The sequence below is a fragment of the Camelus ferus genome, chromosome 19 (assembly GCF_009834535.1).
Source record: "Camelus ferus isolate YT-003-E chromosome 19, BCGSAC_Cfer_1.0, whole genome shotgun sequence".
NCBI classification, from domain to species: domain Eukaryota; kingdom Metazoa; phylum Chordata; class Mammalia; order Artiodactyla; family Camelidae; genus Camelus; species Camelus ferus.
In genome coordinates this window covers 34,525,533-34,547,870 of record NC_045714.1, presented here as the reverse complement: position 1 = coordinate 34,547,870, position 22,338 = coordinate 34,525,533, and the positions used below count along the sequence as shown (strand labels likewise).

The window sequence follows — 22,338 nt, the reverse complement described above, 5'->3', positions numbered from 1 at the left end:
CATCCAGGTGAGATGCACGCTCTGGGGGTAGAATCTCTGCACGTGGCAGTTAACGGCCACCAAGTCCAAGGAGGGTGAAGCCTGACACACTGTCACTGCAGGGGAACTGGCACAGCCCAGAGAATCAGACAATGACTGTGGAAGTTTACAGTGGGCCCCATGGTTGGGGGCTGCTCCTTGAGGATGGGTCATCTGCCCAGGGTCTGCCCCAGAGGAGGAGTAGGTATTGGTTAACAGGTGCGTGAATAATATCGCGTGATTGAACGTGGGAATGCATGAGTGAATGTGTGTCTGGATGGAAGCATGGAATCATGAAAGTCATCCTAATTTCCCTTTCTTTTCTACTATGGTCCTTAAAGACTGAAAGTGACCCTGAGTTCCATGTAAGAACCTATGAACCCCTTGAGTACTCCATGACTTGATGAAGATTCCTAGACTCTAATCTTCATGATTCCAAGATACTAATATTTGACATAGGAAGGGACGTAGGTTTGGAGAAGTTAAGTACTGGCACAAGGCCAGGAGGCAAAACTGGGCTTATATCAGGGATCGTATGTTTACCCCGTGCTATTCTGACTCCCAAACTGGAAGCCTGTAAGCGTTTATGTTCAAGGCTTCTGAAATATGATCCAACAACTTCTGGAATTTCTTCCCTAACCAGTTTCACAATTCTGCGATAGAATGTATTCCTTCCTAGGAAAATTAGGAGGATTAAATAATATAAATAATTAAATAATGTAAGTTAATAATATAAAAGCTTAAATATTTCAGTATAAGTCATAGGAAAGCACAGCTTGGTGCAGTGCTTACACTCAGCCAAGGGGTGGGAGAGCCGGCCTGTGGCTGCGCTGACAGCAGTGTGCACTGGCCATCAGCAGGCTAAGGTGTGAGTGTGGGGGGCACAACCTTTCAGTATGTAGATACTCCAATACTTTGTATATTTGTTGCTTCAAATGTTCCAGCTTTGTCCATTGTGACCTCTTACTGTTGGTTCCTGAGCGCCTTTGATAAACTCCAGTCAATGACTGGTTTTTGGGTTTTGGGTTTTGGTTTTTGGTTTTATTTTCTTTTGCTGTTTCCCTTTCTCACTTTTTACAGGTTATTGAATTTTTGATAGGATTTCTAAACACAAAGAAGAGTTATCCTTTAATGAAAGAACCTTAGAATACAAGATCCAGGTGATTGAATTAGATAATTTTTTTTGAAATCCAACGTCTAGTGGAAACTCATTCATTCATTTTTAAAATAACCATTAATGGCCTAGTATGTGGCGGTCATGTTCTGGCAAGTGAGGATTCAGAGTCCCTTCTCATGGAACTGACAGCCTATTTGAGGAAGAGACAACACGTACATCAGGGTTCGTCTTGCGTGGTGCATGAATTTCAGTTTAGATCAATAGCATGAATCCCCCAACACGCAGTTCAGAATTCACTTACCACAGGAAAGTTACTTTGCACAATTGCATCAAGTATAACTTTGCTGCTGACTCTGCGTCAGCCCACAGATCACTGTGTACTAACAGATGCTCATCGTGGTCAGTAACCAATCACGTCCGTACTTTGAAAGCCTGTAGTAATTGATCACTGTGACTCTTGTTACTCTGCTTAGGCCCAGACGGCAACCTATGTGGGCATGTTGCCCGCTGTCTCCCAGTGATGAATCCATGTGAATTTACAAAAATGACTCATTGTAAAAGGGAATTGACGACGAAGACGAGAGTGCAATGGAGACGCAAAAAGTGGTGATGCTGGAAGTGACATTCCAACTGAATGTAAGTGGATTAGAGAAGAAATCTCTGACCCTGGGAATGGTACATGCAGACTGTTAGAAAGACTCTAGATACGCATCCAGGGGAACTTAGTGAAGGCAAACCTACCGTAAATGAGGGAAATGGTGGTGAGGAAACGGGTGAAAATGTCCCAGAGGAAGTCAGAGCAGCAAATACTTCAAATTAAAGGAAGTTTTGTAAAGATTCCACAATTTTGAGCGTACAGAGCATAAAATGTTGGAAACTGATCCAAATACAGCAAGGCATCTGATAATTCACCAAGGCATAAAAAAGATGCTCTTATACTGTAGATTAGACAAGAAGAAGAAGGCAAGCCCTGTTCAAACATTCGGATAAGTTTTTTTTGTGCTTGTATGTTTACTAATTTTCTTTTTTAGTAATGGTTTTAATATGATATATTTTCATTATCTAAAAATTATGAATAGAGATAATAAAAATAAATTGAAGACAGTTGAAAATACTTCTGATAAGCTTTATAAAGAAATAAATTGCTTTAATTCTCAAGGTGTCAATGTGTCAAACTACATATGATTAGTTTTTTTCCTTTCTCTATGTATTTAAATCTGAAAGGAGGAGATTCTAAAGTTTTGGAAAAAGTGTCTCACATCAGAATCATTATTTATACCACTGATGACTGAGATCACTTTTTATGACGCAGTTTATGCAGTATTTCTATAGTCCTCTTCTGTGCGAAGCGAGAACTGCCTATGTTCTGTTATGTCAGATGGTAGTAAGTGCTCAGAAGCAAATTAATCAGGTTAAGAGGACATGGAATGCCAGGGTGAGAGAGGAATGGTGGGCCATCATGGGAAGGTACCGGTGTGAAAAGGTAATTTTTATTTATACAGGGCCATCTATGGAAGGTACCTTTGATGAAGTGACATGAATGGTAAGAAGTAGGAGAGTGAGGCAGGCAGGTATGCTGGGAGAGGAAGCAGAGGAGTGATAGGATTTGACTGACTTTCCCAAAGAATCACTGAGCCTGAAACAAGGAAGCCAGTCAGAGACCACAGCAGTAGTGCAGGAGGAGATGGTGGCTGGGACCCGGGAGTCGTGGTCAGGGTGAGAACGTGCCGATTATGCATACAACTGAGTGGTGTGCTGGAGAAGGCTTGGACTGGCTCATGAGAACCCACTGTTACCTTTTCAGGAATCCTGCAAGCTGCTTGTTGAAGTGATGGTAACTTGAAATTGGCCACATTGAGGTATTTACAGCAAGAAAGTGGTAAGTCCTATAAATCAGGCTTTCATTTTCTTTTTCCTTCTGGAGAGTCAAATGTTAAAGATTTCTCATCTCACCTCTGGACATCAGCATTTTGAAGGAATAACTCAATATGGGATATAAGAGAAGGAGAAAGCAAGGATGACTCTGAGGCTTATGGACACAGTCTATTTACTGTGAGAGAAGGGTCGGGAAGGACGCAGGAGGATGGAAGTTCTGGTTCCATCACAGAGACAGGAGGCAACAGTACCTTCAGGGTTAGAGGGGTAGGACATTTAGGCAACGAGGAAAGAGAATAACTGTTCTTCTTAAAACCATGATGGCGAATCATTTGTACTTAAGCGGTGAAAGAGAATCTCAAATGGTGGGGAGTCCAGGTTGGGGGAGGTCCTTCCTGCTCAGAGTGATGTATGAAGATGCAGCTCTGGGAGCCTCGAGGAGTGTGAGAAGATCTTGGGAGTGTGGGGGCAGGCTGGTCTCCGTGGAGGAGAGCTATTTGGAGCAGAGTCGTGGAAGCTTCCAGCTGGGTCTTCTCCTAGGCTGGGCCCCACAGGGAGGGAAGCAGGCAGCAGAGACTGAGGGTGGTACCCTGCAAAGGAGGAAGGAAGGAACTGTGGCAACTGTGTTCATATTTAATGATCTGCTCATCGTTCAAGAAATGTGACTGCATGCCTTTTACGTGCCCAGGCTGTTCTCCTCGTGGGATACCTGTCTGAGAGGCTAGCAGCCCCTGAGAGAGGTCTCTGCCCCCTCAGCCTCCTCCCCAGGCCCTGATGCCCCTTCCCCCTTCCTCAGCCCTTCTCTGTCACATGGAGGGTCAGAGCAGGAGCAGCCCTCAGAGCAGCACATCCAGGGTTTCTCCCCATTACCCTAAAACGGGGATTCCTTTTGCCCCCACGGAGCCCCAGGGTTCAAGGATCTAGAAATGGCCTCCAAGGGAACCACCCTCTCAGCTGCTCCTCATTCAGCAGCCTCTGTCCACATGACTGCCAGGAGACACCCTTTGAAAACCCCCGATCCAGCCCACCTCCTACAGACCCCACACACCTCCTGGGAGTTGGGTATCTTTGAGAGGGAAACCCCATCTCCATCTCCTGGTACTGAGGGAGGTGGTGTCTCCTTGTATTAACTCCACGTGGGCCCTGACCCTGTGTGACCTGTGGACTTGCCTACTGCTGACTTTGCTGTTTCTGGGACTGAACGTGTCCTCCCCACCCTTGCCCACAACTTACCGTCAGACGCAATGCTCCTGTGGACAAAGATGACAGAGACACCGAGCAGCAGCAGCACTTTGTGGCCTAGGAGCAGAACTACCAGCATAGAAGAAGTCAGCTCTGGGCCTGGAAATCCAGAGACAGAAGGTCTGATGAGAGGGGCCGCACAGGAGCCATTCCCTGGGGCCCCTACTTACTCCAGCTAAGGCCACCTGGGCCCATCAACACTGTGAGGTTTAACCTGCCTCCTCTGTCTTCCACTTAATCTTGAGGAAGAAATCAGTATATAGGTCCCTCGTTCTCACCCACTCCCTCTTCAGGCTGTAAAGCTCCTCATACTTGAAGGGAAAATGTCAGAAGTGAAAAGAACTAAGACAAGGGAAAAGTCAAATCCTAGTGCACAAGCCTTCACTAGGCAGCGTCCCCCCTCATCCAGCTGCCAGGAAAGGACAAAACAGACAAGGGCAGCTACGAAAGAACCTGAAAGTCCCACCACCAATATTAAATCCAACCTAAATTTGATGATATTGGTAATAGTCTCCTGTAGAGCAGAGCACAGCTCAATAGGAAGTGGTTTCAAAGCCTGGCCTGATTCAAGAGTTGACAGAGAATCCCCAGAGTCTGTGTAAAGGTTACCTTATAGGTCAAAAGGCATGCGCACTAGTGATTAAGAATCCTGAGATGAGTACATGATTCGGGATTTCCCAGAGGAGCTCATCTAATCATAAAGATTCTTGTAAGTGAAAGATGGAGGCAGGAGAGTCAGAGCAGGAGATGTGATGTCAGAAGCTGGGGCCGGAGTGATGTGGGGCCCTTTGCTCAGGGGTGTGGGCATCTCTGGGAGCTGGAAAAGGCAAGGAAATGGGTTTTCTTCAGGAGCCCTCAGAAGGAGCATCGCCCTGCCACCCATAGTAGGCTTCAGACCTCTACAAATGTGTGACAACAAATTTCTCTTGTGTTGAATCAGTCAATGTGGTAACTTCTCAGTGGCAGTAAGAAGCTAATTCAAGGAGGACAGATGGGACTGAGCAGACAGGCGTGATTTAAGATGCTTACTTTCTGTAGGGAAAAGGCAAAGAGAAAGAAGTGATGTTTGGCAATTGAGTAGGGAAGGGAAAAAGAAAAAAGTAGGGGGGAAGGGATTTAGGTTCCTGAAAAGCAGAAAAGGACCAAACACTTAGAGGATTCAGAACCTTTCTCCTACTATTAAAACCAAGCAACCAACCAAAAATTCCATTAACATACTGGGTTCTGGTGTCCTAAGAGAGAAGTCCTTTAAGCTAGATACATTGTGAAGACACTCGAATACCATAAAAACAAACAGTAAGACTGGCATTTTCACAGCAGACCCACTGGACTCAGGACCGTGGTGGGCAGAGCCCTCAGATGTCCCAGGGAAAGCTGTGCGTCCCGAGCAGCAGTGTCACATAGGCATCTGACACTTCCCTTTAGCCTGTTAACACGGTTGACCTGAAAGCCACTTCCAGCCTTACTACGCTAGCAGGCAGGCTGGGTCAGGAATACTGCAGCACGCAGGAGTAACAGCCCCGGTGGAGCCCCAGCAGGGGAAGGAGGATTTAAAAGCAAATCCAAGACCCTCCAGACAAGATGGTGTGGACTCATCTCTCCTGCTTTCCCTGTTCAGTACAAGTTGAACCCTAGAAATGACACAAGGGACAAACATGGCAGAATCTAGGGTGGGAAGAGGCAGCAAACTGGCTAGAGACCCGAGCACAGGAGGAAGAACACCGTGGCCAGGCTCCCAGGTCCCTCTCCTAAGTCGCCAGGCACAGGAGGAGACCCAGGCCTGATACTAGAAAAAAAGACAAAGTCTAAATCAATAATCTAAATCCCTGCCTCAAAAATGAGATAGGAAGAGCAAAATAAAGCCAAAGGAAGCACAAAGAAGGAAATAATAAAGAAAAAAATCAATGAAATTGGAAGCAGAAAAATAATAGAGTATCACTGAAACAAGGATTAATTTCTTTTAAAAGATCATTAAAATACAAAGACTTCTAATACCAATGACAAAGAAAAAAGGAGTAATGACACCTTTCCAACACCAGGAATGAAACAGGACATCACTGCGGACGCCACAGACACCAGAAGGGTAGGAAGGAAAAACTGTGAACAGCGGTAGAGAGAGAAATTTGACAACTTGGAGACAATGGACCAAATACCTCAAAAAGGACAACCTACTGCAGTTCACACAATAGGAAATGAATAATCTGAATAGCCCTAGACAATTCAAATTCATTAAAAACAAAAAAAGATTGTTGTGGCCCAGATGGTGTCACAGGAGAATTCTAGCAAGCATTTACAGATGAGTTAAAAACAACTGTGGTGCACAAAAACCAATCATAAAAGAAATTTTGGAAAATTTGAATTTCTACTCCAGTTTAGATGATATTGGGGAATTATGGTTGGTTTCTCTGTGAGTCATGGCATAGGTTCTGTGCAAAATCAATGTTCTCAATCATCTGACTACACACCTGTGGACTCCATAGGCACCTGGATGTGCACACAAGACTCAGCTATGAGTGGACACAACTATGCAAATTCTCTGTATCTATTGTTAGATGGAAGGTGTTTGTCCTTTCCTTCTTATCTTTATTCTTCCAGCATGCAGGGACACGGACTCTTGTTGACCGAGCATTGAGCTAGCTAATGAGGACAACACCATAGGGCATATTGGAAGGAACATGGGCTTTTGAAAGGTCATCTGGAGTAAATCTCCTGGAAATCTGATGGACTACCTCATGGTGTGACAAGAGAGAGAAATAAGACACATATTGTGCATAGAAAGGGGGGACTCTGTATGTCCTCGGGACAATGTCCAGCTAGAGGGGAACGTGCCTCCACTTAGCACGTACCTGTTGTACATGCTGGTGGTTTCTGTCGTCAGGGACTCAGTTTGCGCCCATCAGTCTAGCCCAATTACCTGGCAAGACATCTTCAACAGCATCCTACCAGTGCTATCTGAGTCCCTTTGGTAAACTCGAAATCCAGCGGGTGGCTAGAACAGGAAAGGGGATCATGACTGAACCGAGATTTGCATTTAGTACATGTGCACTGAGCACTGGTGATCATTGCTGGTCCACTGTCACAGATCAGGGAATAAAGGAAGCCCATGCGGTGACTACTCACGGTCACCTGGGTGCCTGGACCAGACTGAAACTCCACAACCTCAGGGCTCCCTTTCCAGAATTTCATAGGGCTTTCTTTGTCCCCTGATTTGTGACAGTGGACCAGCAATGACCACAGTCACTCAGTGCATGTTTACTAACTGCAAATCCCAGTTCAACTGTGACCTCTTCCAGGAGGAGCAGGCTGGGGCCAGGAAGGCGGATGGATGTGGGCTTGGGCTGGGGGTGAGGGGCATCTACCCCGGATCATCTCAGACAAGTTGTGGTTGAGATATCTCTTGGGGTGATGCTACTGATGGATGGAAACATCTAGGATGGAAGGGAGACTAGGCAGAGGTTAGAAAGAAGGAAGAGGGAGGCGAGTGGACAAGGAAGGATGAACAGAGTTACTGCTTCTTGAAGAGAGGAAGAGACAGAACATTATGGACAGAATCATCTCCCTTCTTCCTTTCTTTCTTTCAAGTATATTGATGTGAAAAGATGTAAAAAAAAAGTACCAAACTCTTACCAGTGGTGACTCTTGGAGTATGGGATTTGAGTGGGGGAAGTCACCTCAAAATTCTACTTTACATTTATAGACTTCTAGATCATTCTATAACAAGAAAGAATTACTGCTTTAACAATTTAAAAAGATAAAAATTTAAAAGCCCTGTCAGGTTAATGGAAGCCTCACCAGGGTGTTCATGTGTGTCCTGGTCCTTCTGGGGAGCAGAGGCCTCCAGGGTGAGGTTGACGCTGACCATTGGCTGCCCGTCGTGCTCCACCCGGCAGGACAGCACCTCCCCTCTGTGGGCGGACGAGTTCACCAGGAGCCAGCTAATCCTGTTAAAGGTCCCATCCTTGTTCTTCGTGAGGGTCGATGCTGTTTCTATCCGGGACACGTTTCCATTCTCCACCCAGCTCAGCTGGAGGTCTAGGGGGTAGAACTGCTTCGCCTGGCAGGTTTACGTTCACCTGGGTCCCTGCCATGGGCTGTTGGGTGACCTCCAAGGTGGGCGGAACTGAAACAGCACAGGGCAGGAGCTCTGACCTTGTGGAACAGAGAGGTCACAGGGCAGGGGCTAGAGAGCAGCTTCCAGCCAAGCAAGGGGGTGCCTGAGGACAGAGCCAGGCATGCAGCAGGTGCTCAAAAACTCAGCGTGCAATTTGCATATCAGTGAGATCCTAAGCACCCTGCAGGGCACACAGCAGGTGCTCAAGGACTGGTTGCTCCTGTTAGGGTTATAATGTGGGGAATCAGTAAGCAACTGGCATGCAGTTGGAATATAATAACTGCAGCCAAGTAAATGAAATCCCTAGGCACTTAAGGGCTTGGCTTAGAGTAGGTGCTCAGTAGTTGGAGGTGATGTTGTAAGTAAAGGAAACTGCTGAGCACAGTGCTTGGCACGTGGCAGGTGTCACCTGGCAGCTGCCGTTAAATCAGTAGTGAGTGACCAGCACATGGAGGTGCCTGGTGGTCGGGAAGGGCTGTCAGGAAATCTGTTCCAGGCAATTCAAGGCCTGAAGCCAAAAGCAGGGGGAGGAGCAGGTGGGGCTTGGGGGCAGGTGTGGGTTCGGGCTGGTGTGAGGGACATCTACCTCGGATGGTCTCAGACAAGTAGGCAGTCCCACGGAGAGGAGGGTCCCCCTGCAGGGTGGCGTGGTCCACCTCGCAGATGACCTGGGAGCGAACATCCCCCGGGGCCAGCACCACCTTGGCTGTGCTGGAGACGCTGTAGGAAACGCTGTCTCCTTCTGGGTCCACGCTGGTCTGGGAGGCTGTGATCTCATTCCCATTTTTGAACCATTTCAGGGAGATGGTTCTGGGGGAGAAGCCGTGGGATCTGCAGGTGAAGCTCACCGTCTGCTCAGGTGAGGCCCTTGTGGCGGGGCCTGATACCACGGGAGGAGAGGGTCTGGCTACAAAAGACCATTTTATAAACAATGAATATGATTGTCCTTATCATCACTAATGAAAAGCTTGCGACACAGTTAACAACGCTTACATATTTGTTTTAGATTTTTTTCAATTTTACTTCAACTCAGTTTTGTTGCAGGATGAGGTAATTAGGCTTATTTAAGTTTTTTTTTTCTAATGGAGGGACTGAGGATTAAACCCAGGACCTCATGTGTGTTAAGCATGCGCTCTACCACTGAGCTATACCCTCCCACCGAAGATCATTTACCATTATTTTTTAATCCTTCTATTAGGCCTCGGAGGGCAGTGTCTTTATCCTTATCTTAGGAGGAGACACACAGGTTCCCAGAGGTGAGCTCTGAGTCTGGGGTGGGACCAGCATGGTTTCCAGGCCTGAGTTCAAAGTCCACTTTCTTTCTTCCCTCAGGTGAATTCCCACCGATCTGGGTGCAGGAACGAAAAAAACTGATGGCTGTCACTCTCCTGTTAACTCTTCCTAGCTGGGCTCCCCTGGGGAACTTAGCTACAGTAAGGAAAGAGTTACAGAAGTAAGTGCAGGGGAAGCAGGGGTGGAGCGGGTCCACCATGGATGCTGAATCAGCCTGGTCAGCAGATGAGACATGTGGCCGGGGCCCCTCCCAGCTCCTCATCTGTGAAACAGGACTGCAGGCTTTATCCTTCCCAGGGTTGCAGTGAGGGTTCAGTCAGGCATTGGAAGCATCCTTGCTTTGAGTAAAATCAAGATGCTTCACAAAACTAAACACAGATCTCTCTGTAACCCAGACTGTATTTATATCCAGAGCTCTCCCTTCAAATATATGCGATAATTTACTAGATAGATGTCATTCTCTCCACAAATATTCCTGTAGGACTAACGTGCCAATCGCTGAATTTCAAAGGAAGAAGGGCGAAGGGATGTTTTTCTGAATCTGGGTTCCTCTCTTGGGTCACTTTTGAGTTGAAAGCAAAGATCACTGAGAGCTGAGAAAGCAGAGGTGGTTAATTTCTTAATTGTTATTAAATCAGAAGAGACACAGACACAGGCCCATGAAGCAGGCAGACACAGCTCCTGTGTCCTGAAAACATACACAAATCAGCAAATGAAAAGACAAGGAGGTTTCTCCCTGTAGAAGGTCATAGGGTTTCTCCAAATTATTCAGTATTACTCAACTCCTGTAAACGTTGGCAGACAGTAGACATTACAAATATTTGCACTTGTAAATATTTAACTTGCTTCCTAAAATTCATAAAATATTCGGGGACATCATAAGGAGATGTAAGTTGAATATGTCAACTTATAAAAATACCAGCATCCTGGATGCCCCAAAGGGAAGAGAAGCTGTGATTGGTTACCACTGATGGAGAGTTTTTTCAGAGCCTAACGATGGGCTGATCCCTCCAGGATCCTAAGTTCTTCATTTCTCCTCACAGGCCATGAAATGAGGGCCCGAATGGGGTCACATTTATGGGATGAGGCTCAGGGTGGACGCAACTGGCCAAGGGCACCCAGCAAGGAAAGGCTGGAGCTCATCCCACCACAACAAGGCTGATTGATTTAGTGTCTCTGATCTTTACCTCTGAGCCTCAGTCTCTGTTTCCCTGCAATGTGTGTGACAGCCCCACCCTGGTCAGATGAGGGGGGATGTACTTAAAACACAGAGCCTGGTGCACAGCGGGTGCTTAAGCAGCAAGACCTGTGATTGTTGTCACAAGGTCTGGTCGTTCCTAGTTCTGAAACTGCCTGTTTATTCTTCAGGCAGTGAGAAGGCAGAACACAAGCACAGCAGGAAAAAACAAACAAACAAAAACTCTCAAATCCTGCTCCGTGCAGCTGGCATGAAAAACCCTAATGAAAAAGCAGCAATAGAACCACCCCAGTATGATTCTCTTCCTCTTTTTTATAATAACCCCTTCAGGAAACAAATTGGGGGAATTGGCTTTCAAAATACGTGATGTCGCAGGCATTTCCCCGCAGACCAGCTCTTTACAGAAAGCTGGAAGCATTCTGAAAGGAGGGAGGAGAGATTCCATCAGTGTCATGTTGGTGTGTTGAGGCAGGAGGGCTCTGGGCTGAGCAGGGAGTGTTTGAGGGGCTTCCAGCCCCTCTTTAAAGATGGGAAGGTTTCCCCAGCGACAAAGCTCAGGGCTGAACAGAGTCCTCTGAGTCCATAGGAGGCCGCTCTCCACCCCAGGTGAGCTCCATGGGAGGAGGTGTCCCTCCCCCTTGATTCAAGCTTCCTTTCTTGGCCTCTGAAGAACTGTCTCCGTCATAGGGTATTCTGCAACGTCCCTGAAAAACTGTTCTTGCAGCTCCAGCACCAAGGAGGAGTGACCTCTGTCTGGGCAAAACCCCAGCTCCATCTGTGACCTCAGAGAACACGGAGCTCAGGGCTTCTCCGCCCAGGCTGTGGGTAGCATCCCCTGCAGGAGTTAATCAGTCAGGTGCCCGGGCCCACGTGTCTCCAATTAAACCAGGGTTTCTAGGGTGGGGACAGGGGCTGGGGATCGTGTCAGCGTTACCTAGGTGAATCTGATGGGCAGCCAAGGTGGAAAGCACCCAGCTCCACCCCAACCCCAGTTATACTCAATCCTGGAGGGAGTGAGCCGCCCGAGGCCTCCGGCTTCTGCACATCAGAGCTAACAGTGGCGGAGCATGTACACTGTGCCGGCTCTGCTCTAAGCTCTGTACATGGATCCCTCACTCAGTCCCTGCAGCAGCTCTGGGAGGGCGGTGCTGACAGGGATGGACCAGGCCCCTGAGCCCCAGTGTGGAGAGGGACGCGTCTGAGGTCCCAGAGCCGGGATCTGGCTGAGCTGGGATGGGAGCCCAGGCAGCGGGGCTCGGCCCAGGCTCTAACCCACTGTGTGCTGAGGCTCAGTGACACCCTAGCCCACCCCATCTAGGGCTTTCTAGAACCTCTCCTGTCATCACAGACCCTGAAAGGCAGCCGAGATCACAGGTGGGGAAACTGAGGACTAGCGGGAACTGAGACTTGCGCAGACCACAGCCTGGGGGGACAACGCCATGGCTCACTGAAAGGCTGCTCTGTCAGCAGGCTCATCGTACCCTCAGGACATCCTGCAAAGATTGGTGTGATTGTCGTCCTTCTACAGGCCAGTAAGCCCTGCAAAGGGAAGTGAGACACAGCCTTGAAACAACACCTCAATTTGGGGGGGCCTACTTTGTGCTGGTGATTTAGACATACAGTCTGAAATCGTTCTAACCTGCTAGAAAGAGTCCATGATTATCACCATTTTAGAAATGATAAAACTGAGGCTGACAGAAATGAAAGTCTCTTCACCCCCACAACCATATCCCAGAAGGAATTCCCTTGACCCCTGAGGTTTCATGTCCAACAGCAGAGCAGGCGCCCACCTTCAGGAGCCCCCACACTGACCACCACCCTCCCCTTTTCCCTCTGAGATTCTTGACTTCAAGCGAGACCAGGGAGGAGTGCCCTCTGGGGGCCCAGGCCTGGGGACCCCGTAGCAACAAGGGGGAGACATGGGCTCCTGACACCTGAGTCTAGAACATGAACTCTGTCCACGCGGGGATCCCAGCATCCCCTAGGAACTACCTCCCCCTCCCCATCCTCAGTCTGCGGGGCCAGGAGTGGGCGTGCCCGGTGCTGCTGGGATGCAGCGGCCCCTCTGCTCTGTCCTCGCTCCCCTTCCCGGAGCTGCTCCCGCAGGCCACTCAGTGAAGGGGCAACATCACAGCAACAGGGAGAAAAGGACTCCTGGGGCTTCTGAGTGCCCTGAGCCCTGCCTCATAGGAGCAGCTTCAGGACGCCAGGAGACCCTGCATCTGTCTGTTCCCAGTTATAAAGCTAGCCTTGCAGACACACAGGATTTTTCTTTTTAATACTTATTGCTGAAGAACAGAACAGCACACGAATTTAAAAGGAAAGTGTTGGAGCTTTCTCCCCACTTTGACAAGCACAGTGGGGTGTGCAGAGAGCTGGGTGTGAGTCAGGCTGCTTGTGGTTCTACCTTGGCCCCCTTACCTGCTCACCCGCCAGGTCCCCTCTCAGAGCCTCAGGGACACAGATGGCTCCTCCCTCAGAGCACTGCCTATAGGCACTAAATGCCAGGAGGAAGATTCAGCATCTGACAGGCTGCTACCCCCTCACCCCCTCCTGCCTCCCTCATTTCTCATCCAGGAAATCATCTGAGCAGATGCTTCGGGAAGAGGATGATGGTCTCCTGGGAGGCAGCAGGACTGAGTGGGGTTGGAGCCAGTTCCCACCTGTGATTGGCTGTGCAGGGGAGGCACCACCTGGGAACGTTAGTGATACCCGCAAAGCCAGGATTAACCTTCCCTCCTATGTCCAGGGCTTGTGGGGATATTTGCTTGCTAGAACGGCTGAGAGTGAAATTTTGCTATATCCACACGAATTAAAATACACATACTCTCTGATGTAGCAATGACACTTCCAGTGGGAATTTCCTCTGACGAGAGTGAGGCATGGACAGCGGTATCGACTGAAGTGCTGTCTTAATAGCCCAAGGTTGGGGACAAGTTGGTACCCTTCAGCAGAAGACTGCAGAGGGAAAGACGCTCTGTCCATACCGTGTACTGTTTTGCAGCTGCTGAGACCCTGGGCAGCTCTGGGTGCTGATATGGGATGAGTGACTTGGTATCATGTGGCTGAAAGTAGACAGAGGTTGCCAGTCACCTGGGGACTCAGGGTCTGAATGCAAGGAGCATTTGAATCTTAGGGAAACTGAAGAAAAGTCTCCCTGTTCAATGGTTTGACCCAAGGAGCTTTTTATTCAGCACCTACTATGAGCCAGGCTCTTCCAAGGAGCCAGTGTCCAATGGTGGTACAGGAAGAGCCTGGACTGAATCAGCTGGGTTCTGTAAGGATCCCATCACTCACTGGCCTTGTGAGTGTGGTCTAGGTTCCTGTCACCTCTTGGCCTTAGGCTCCCCATGTGTAGGTGGGGGCAGGGCAGTTGGTGTGTAAAAATCCTTCCTGCCCTGACAGTCCCGGATTCAGGAGTTCGAATGAGGATCCTGGGACTAAAGCAGAAAACCCTAAAGGAGCACCTTTGCTACCTCTATGGGGCAGCAACTAAGACACTGACATGTGGAACCTCTTCCTTGGGTGGGGACATTCTGAGATGCGACAGCTGTGCTTGGAGCCATCAGTGACTATGAGTTGATCCGTGAATCACACGAGGGTTTCATGACAGACCCTCCCAAGAAACACCCAACCTCTGGGCATCTCTTCCAAACCCAGCTGTGAGAGTTAACACTGAATCTCTGCTTCTAGGAGTTTCTTCTCAGTGTGATGTTTCTTAAGAAATAATGTAACACATTCTACATCCTGCCCCCCACTCTCGACAATTCCCCGGCCGTGATGGACTTTCCACATTGGAAGGGAAGAGAACACAAGCTTCATAGGAGAAGAGCCCTTGTCTGCTTTTTCACTGCTGCTTCCATGGCATCCGGAGCAGGGCCAGGCACACAGTAGGTGCTCAGTAAGTGCTTAATAAAGTGAAGACTCAGACACACTGAGGGTAGCACTCTCTGGAGGCAGGAGGTGAGGTCTGGGCTGTGACCAGGCAAATCACTCGGACTTTAGCTCCTTCAAGCATGGAACCAAAGGGCTGGGCTTCCAGACTTTTCATACCAATTACCAGCCATGGGGCCTTGAGCAAATAGCACGACCTCTCCAGGCCTCAACCTCCCTGATCTGTAGACAAGTGGGAAATCAGATCGTGACCCAGTCATCATAAGCGCCCACTGCTGCACCTGATTCTTATTTTTGCTCAAAGACAGGAGGGCATTTTGTTGACTTGTTGTCACAGAGCAGGGGACGAGGGGCCCACGTGTACTCACCACTCACAGTGAGCCGAGTGCCTGGTCCAGACTTATACTCCACGTCACCGGGTAATCCTCTCTGGAACTTCACACAGTAGTAGACACCGGCGTCTGCCGGGGTGATGTTACTGATGCAGATGGAAAAGTCCAGGTTGTCTCTCCTTGTGACATCTGAAGCATTTGTTACTCGGGGGGAGGGGCTTTTCTTCAAATCATAGATGAACTCCCGGCCTGGCCCTGTGCCCCTGAACCACTTGATGGGCCCCACGGGGAGCAGGGAGGTCACGGTGCAGCGCAGAGTGGCCGTCTCTCCAGCTGTGACCGACACTGACGTCTCAGGCTGAATCACCTGCAGCTCCTGAGCCGCCACTCCTGGAGGGAAACACAGAGCAGTTATTCATTCCTCCTCATGTGATCAGGTAGGTTTTCTCCCGTATTTACCAACAGCAGCTTTCACTGACCTAAAGCACTGTGAGCCCACCCTGAACTCTGCTTAGTGCAGCTACCATCATATGTGACTCTCATGAAGAGCCTGTAATGTGAGACTCCAACACAAACCAGAAAGCTGAGGCACAGAGAGGGTGAATGGCACAGCAGAGAGCAGGTCTGAGTGCCTGAGTCCTGTCAGCAAATGTCTTGCTTTACCAGATGTTTCCGTCTGTCTGCTTCCTGGCCTCATGGTGGGTTGTACTTCTGGACCTTTGCATTGGGAGGGGCTATGAGACTTCTTTCAACCACGGACTGGTGAGCAGCAGTGATGGATGTATTTTGTGGTTATGCATTTAACTGCAAGAACCTTTAGGGATCAACTTCCCTGTTCCACAGACATGCGCACACTCATGATGGGGTCGGCTCCATCAGCCTGGGTACTTCAGTGACAGTGATGTTGAGAGCTCCTGACCCACAATGGACATATAGTTTATAAGCGAAATAAAACATTTCAAGTCCCCATAGGATTTTTTCCCAATGTTTAATCAGGTTATATTAGTTAGCTAAGGTTGTTGTAATAAATTATCAAAAGTTTAGTGGAAATCAGAGAAGACCCTAATGCAAAAAGATACATGCACCCCAGGGTTCATAGCAGCACTATTTACAATAGCCAAGAGAGGGGAGCAACCTAAATGTCCATCGACAGATGACTGGATAAAGAAGTGTGGCATATATCTATACACACACACACACAGAAACACAATGGAGTATTACTGAGCCATAAAAAAGAATGAAAGTTGCTATTTTCAGTGAAGTGGATGGACCTAGAGAATATTGTACTTAGTGACAAGTCAGACAGAGAAGGACAAACACTATATGGTATCACTTATGTGTGGAATCTAAAAATATAATACAAATCAATCTATATAAAAAACAGAAACAGATTACAGACATTAAAGATCATAAGGACAACTATTTTGTCTCTTTATTCACCAGTGCTCCCCAAGTTCCTATGACAGTTCCTAGTACCCAGCAGGAAAGCAATAAGTATTTGCATGCTGTGTGAATTGCCTAGTGCGACATCTCCCTGAGACCCTGAAGTCTACTTTCAGGGCATAATCTCTGTGGAAGTTGTATCAGAAACTGCGTTTCCCATGCAGATGACTTGGCAAAAAACAGAAGTACTCTGTGCATGTGCAGGGAGCAGAAGCCCTCTGCCCCCACACCACCCCCTTCCCTGTACTCACTGGCTGAAGCTGCAGAAAAACTCATGAGGTGAAAGCGAGCACCCAGTAGGGAGAAGACCAGTGGTGAGACCTGTGAGCCCCAGAGCCAGACAGCCCGAGTTCCAGTCACAGCTCTTCCCTTCACTGCTGAGGGACGGTGAACCTCTCTCTGCTTACATTCTCTCATCTGTAAAGCCCTGGTATGACAGTGTCTACCTTGGATACAGTGATCACGTAGGTTAATAGTCATGAGCATTTGCAGCACCTGGAACAAGGTTAGTGTTCAAGAAATTGAGAAGTTCTTACTCATTAGATTTCCTGGGGTTTTAATGGAGGCTTTCATGACCTTGGATATGCCTACGGGTGTGGCTAGAAACCTCAGACATAGGTCATACAGGCAGGAGTCTCTACCTTTCATCCTCTCCTGTCCAGCGTGGGAAAGGGACTCCGAGATAGCCCCACGTGAAAGTCTACTCATTTTACTAAGACATACATTTGCTTGCCTTAAGAAACTGGGAGAGGGTCGGGATAAATTTGGGGAAGTATGAAACACGGAGGGTGTTGAGAAACCGGGGAGGACTAAGCATCTGATGATGTCATTTCACGTAGACTGAAAAACGCTTTGCCGAGAACATGAGGGAAACCTTTTTGAAACCCCGTGTGTCTGCGTTTGTTTTACTTCCTCGCATCTCCTCGTACACACACACAAACACACACAGACTGCACACGTTGACGAGTGCGTATACAAGTGTAGCCTACTGCTGTACTATGTGGGTTCTTTTGAGGATTAAGTGAAATTATAACACATATTAAAAGGTCAGTAAAAATTTTGGCACGTAGCAGCCACCCAACACATCACTGACAAAAGTTTGGGAAGGACACATGACAGGGTTTGAACTCTGTGATCTCTGAGTGGGATGATGGGTGATGACGATTCTGACTGTTTCTGTGTATTGTCTGATTTTTCTGCAATTAGGCTCCACCAAGTAGCTGAGCAGCAGAGCACGGTTCAAGGAATGAACCTGGAACTGGTTGGCCTGCACTCAAACCCAACGTTTCCTGCCTTAGGTAGGTGACATCGGGCAGTGTACTCTCTCTGTCTCAGTTTCCCCTTCTGTAAATCTGGGATAATAGTCACAGCTTCACACAGGGATGTTGTGAGGGTTACACGAGTTATTATGCAAAAAGCTGTCATTGTTGGTGTTTGAAGCATCGTCTCCTTCGAAGCCCCTGGTGTCCAGCTGCAGGTGGCGGAGCCACAGAGGAAATGCTCAGATCCCTGATTTCATGCTCTCGGATAATGCCCAGCCCTTGGCCATCTGTGGCTTCCCCAAGTGGCACACCCCTGTTTACCTGGAGTTGCTAAACATGCCGGGGGAGTTCTAGGGACAGGGTGAGGGGATTCTACCCCAAGGAGTGCTCACCTGTGAGTCCCAGTAGTAGTGCAAGCAGCAGGGAAGGTGGAGGGTGGGGCCAGGAGGCAGGGGTGGGCATCTTGGAGGTCTGAGGAGCCTGATCTGTCCAATGTGTGCCCTGAGGAGAACCCAGACTTCAGTGCTCTGTGAAGAGCAGAGAAGCCCCACCTCCCGCGATATAAGAGGAAGTGCCTGTGATGGTGTGAAATGTACTGTGAGACCATAACCTGCTTCTAGATTCTAACAGTTCCTGATCCTAGATGGTAACATAGAAATCAGGCAGAGAAGGAGGCTCCACAGTAAAAGAGTTATTCATCTTATGTTTTCAGAGAGATTGGACAGGCCTAGCAGAAGTAAACTTGCTCCCCACCTCGGGTGTCTCCCCTGGGCCCCTCACCGCATTCATGGTGATCCCCAACTTAGGAGCCCCAGACAAACTCACAGATCCCAAGAAGGATCCGTGGTTGTGAGCTGTGGCCCAAAGTCCCAAGCCCACCACCCGAGGATGTGTCTCGCTTGAAGTCTCACCCTGCGTCAATCAGAGCTACTCAGCTTGAAGAAAGAAGAGCGTTCACCAGGGCTGCTCAGCTTTGGGATGGAACCAGATCTGCTCCTGAAATTACTCCCTATTCCAGCCCTTTATTGATGTAACTGGTGAAACTTAAGTGCAACGTGGACGTCAGAACTTGTATGGCCTGCATCCAACAAAGGGATCATTTTCTTGTTTTAAGAGAGGAAGTGAGTTGAAATTACTCTCACAGCGTTTATCTCAGAGAAATTGAAAACTTGTCCAACACAAACCCAGTGCATGAATGTTTATGCCAGATTCCTTTATAAAGCAGATAACTAGAAAAAGTCAGAATGTCTAATAATAAGTGAATGCTTTAACAAACTTTGGTGCATCCATTCCAGAAAATACTACTCAGTAATACAAAGTAATGAGTTATATATGTGTGCAACAATTCTAAGGTTTCTTGAAGGTATAATGTTGAGTGAACAAAGCCAATCTCAAAATACCAATTCCACTGATATAATATTCTCGAAATAGGATCCCAGGCACCTTCTCTCTCTCTCTCTCACCACACACACACACTATAGTGAGATCAAAGCATAAATGAAGAATAAAATTTGATCAATTATTGCAGACCTTTTTTTTAAATATAAAATCTCCAAAATTATACCAACAGTCTGCTTTGTGGGACACACCAGAGGAAGAGAGACTCTCCTATATGTGCCAAGGAAGCAAAGATATGAATATTGTGCAAAATTGTCCTACCAAGGCATTAGATAAAACTCCAATAATCCATCACAAGAAAAATCAATACACTGGCTTGTTTTACAGTAGAAACCATAGAGCAGTGGAAATCAATGAAATGGAGCTAATATATCAACGTGAATGAATCCCACATACTATGTTAAGTATAAAAATAAAAGTTCCAGAATGCTGTATACAGCCATAGTAGCATTTATATAAAATTTAAACATGCAAGTATATTATACCATTGCTTCAGGATTTATACATATGTTTTCAGAAGTAGAAAATCACAATACACACCACATACAGGACAGTCATTTAAAAGGAACAACAGACCATTATTGCAAAATGTTAACAGTTTGCAAAGATAGCGTGGTAGGTAGGTAGGTCCATGGATATTTTTATATTATTCTTTATAAATTGCAGAATAGAAAAATGCTTTTTCAACTTAGTGATTTTAAATCTGTATGTATTCAGATGAAATCACACTTGCAAAAGCTCTGAATTTTTAATACAAAGTAAAAAGTGCTCTGAAAATAAAGGGTTGTTCATGATCAGGAGCAGGATGGAAACCTGTTTTCTTGATCAACTTGATTCTTTTTGGGGTGGAGACAGGGCCAGTTTGAAGTTCAGTGCATCAGGGTCCAGACATCCCTGATCTCCAAGACCAAAGTCCATCCTTAACTCAGCTCCAAAGCTCAGAGAGAAGGAATATAGGAGGTTGTGTAGAAGAGAGCATGTGTGTGGTGGAGGTGGGGGTGGCAGAGTGAAGGAGAGAGGGGTCTTGGGTCCGGTCCTTACACCTTCTCTCCATTTGAGGCCCTTGGACAGGGCAGGAGGCAGTGTCGCAGGGCATGCAGAAGCTGTAGGGAAAAACATTCATTCATTAAGTCCACAATGTTTGTGCACACACTCAATGTGGCAGGCACTCTGCTTGGCCTGGGTTCATGGCGCACATCAGAAATGAAGCCCATACCGACTACACCCACTTCCTGAGTTCTGAACCCTCCCCCATACCCACATTCATCTGTGTTACTAGCCACTCCATCCAAGTCCCCCAGAGAGGCTCCATGTGTTGATTTTTGGAAGACTTTAATCATTCCAAAGATATAACTGAATATACAACAGTTTATAAGGGAGAGGCTTTTTGGAGTTTGGGTCTCAAAACTTTGATTTTTATCCCACCTTCACACCTTGGACCCAACCTCCAGGGTCCCAGAAAACTGAATTGGAAAACTTCAAATTTCAGGGCTCTAAATAATGCATGAGAGTTGAAACCCTCTGAGAATTCCAAGACACATTTGGAGAAAATAAGATTGTTCACAATCTTTCCTTGAGGCTGGATCATCGATGTGACTTTGTGCGCTCACTCTGGATTCCTCTTGCCAGCCCAGGAAAGGGGCCCTGATCTCCCTCCCTAAGGACTAAGGCTGCCATCAACTCACCTGTTACAGGTTCCGCCACCTGCAGATGTAAGTGACCACGAAACCGATCACCAGCAGCACTTTGAAACCCAGGAGGAAAGCCACAAAGATAAGGGCAGGCGTCGCTGGACCTAAGGGACAACAGGCAGAGATGACATCAAATGGGGCTCTGGGATTTAATACCTCACTCCACCTGGAGACAGAAGTGACCCAGTTGCTCACAGGATTTGAGGTGAGCTTACCTGGCCTCCCAAGGGGTTGTCTGTACTGTGGGCTGCTGCGGACAGTATGAGGCTGGCCTGGGTGGGAGGCTGTGCCTCGTGCTGCACCTTACAGGTGAGCACACGCTCGGACCCCTGCACCGAGGCGTTCACCAGCTGCAAGCTTTCCAGGGTGTAGGTCCCATCACTGTTCTGCTTCGGCGTGGGCTGCTTCGCTCCCTGGAACACACGGCAGTTCTCCATCCAGGTGAGACGCACGCTCTGGGGGTAGAATCTCTGCACGTGGCAGTTAACGGCCACCAAGTCCAAGGAGGGTGAAGCCTGGGACACTGTCACTGCAGGGGAACTGGCACAGCCCAGGGTAATCAGACAATGACTATAGGAAGTTCATGTTGGGCACTGGGGGGCTCCTTGAAGATGGGTCATCTGCCCAGAGGAGGAGTTAGGTATTGGTTAACAGGTGTGTGAATGAGTAATCACATGATTGCATGAGTGTGGGAATGCATGAGTGAATGCGTGCCCGAATGGAAGCGTGGAATCATGAAACCACCCTATCTTCACTTTCTTTCTTTCGTTATGGTCATAAAAGACGAGAAGGTGACCCTGAATTCTATTTGAGAACCTATGAACCCATTGACTCCATGACTCCATGACTGAGGAAAATTCACAGACTCTAATCTTTATGACTCCAAGATACTAATATTTAACATAGGAAGGAACTTAGGTTTGGAGAAGTTAAGTTTTTGCCCAAGGTCACAAGGAGCAAAGCTGGGGTTTCACCAGAGACAGTGTGTTTTCCCGTTTGCTATTCTGACACTCAAATTAAAGGCTATAAGCATTCATGATTGCTGGCTTCTGGAATTATGATCTGAACAATTCTAAAATTTTTTCACTCAGATTTTCAGCTGTGACGTAGAACGTATGCGTACTGAAGAAAACTGAGGGGATTTAAAATACTAAAAAACTTTCAGTGGTTCAGTAGAATTCAAATGAACACACAGCATGGTGCAGTTCTCACACTAAACCAAGGGATGGGAGAGCTGGGTTCTGGTCCTGCACTGACACCACAGCCACATGTGAGACCTTTTGCAAGTCACCTTCCCTCAGTTTCCAAGACCCTTATTGTAAAATTGTCCAAGATGAGATCATCTCTCATGGTCCTGGTTAAGAAAGGCTTCAGCTCCTGGTCTCGTAGAGAGAGTAACTCCTTATGCAGTACAATTTGAAAGAACTAAGGGTATGTTTGTTCCCCTAAATGTTGTTTCTTTAA

At 47.6% G+C, this 22,338-nt stretch overlaps 1 protein-coding gene and 1 long non-coding RNA gene across 2 annotated transcripts; both read right to left on the bottom strand.

Moving 5' to 3' along the window:
* Window positions 1–4,992: 4,992 nt before the first annotated feature.
* On the bottom strand, window positions 4,993–18,302 carry LOC116657978 (tyrosine-protein phosphatase non-receptor type substrate 1-like). The gene is given in 6 exon segments (XM_032462013.1): window positions 4,993–5,069; window positions 8,045–8,315; window positions 8,317–8,372; window positions 8,950–9,270; window positions 15,117–15,470; window positions 18,178–18,302. Coding segments are annotated over 6 exon segments (1,134 nt in total). The 5' UTR covers window positions 18,248–18,302; the 3' UTR covers window positions 4,993–5,007.
* Window positions 18,303–19,815: 1,513 nt separating this feature from the next.
* On the bottom strand, window positions 19,816–21,227 carry LOC116657984. Its single transcript, XR_004313184.1, has 3 exons — window positions 21,090–21,227; window positions 20,869–20,978; window positions 19,816–20,286 (listed from the first exon to the last, which is right to left on the bottom strand). It is a non-coding gene; the product is annotated as an uncharacterized LOC116657984 (long non-coding RNA).
* Window positions 21,228–22,338: the final 1,111 nt, after the last annotated feature.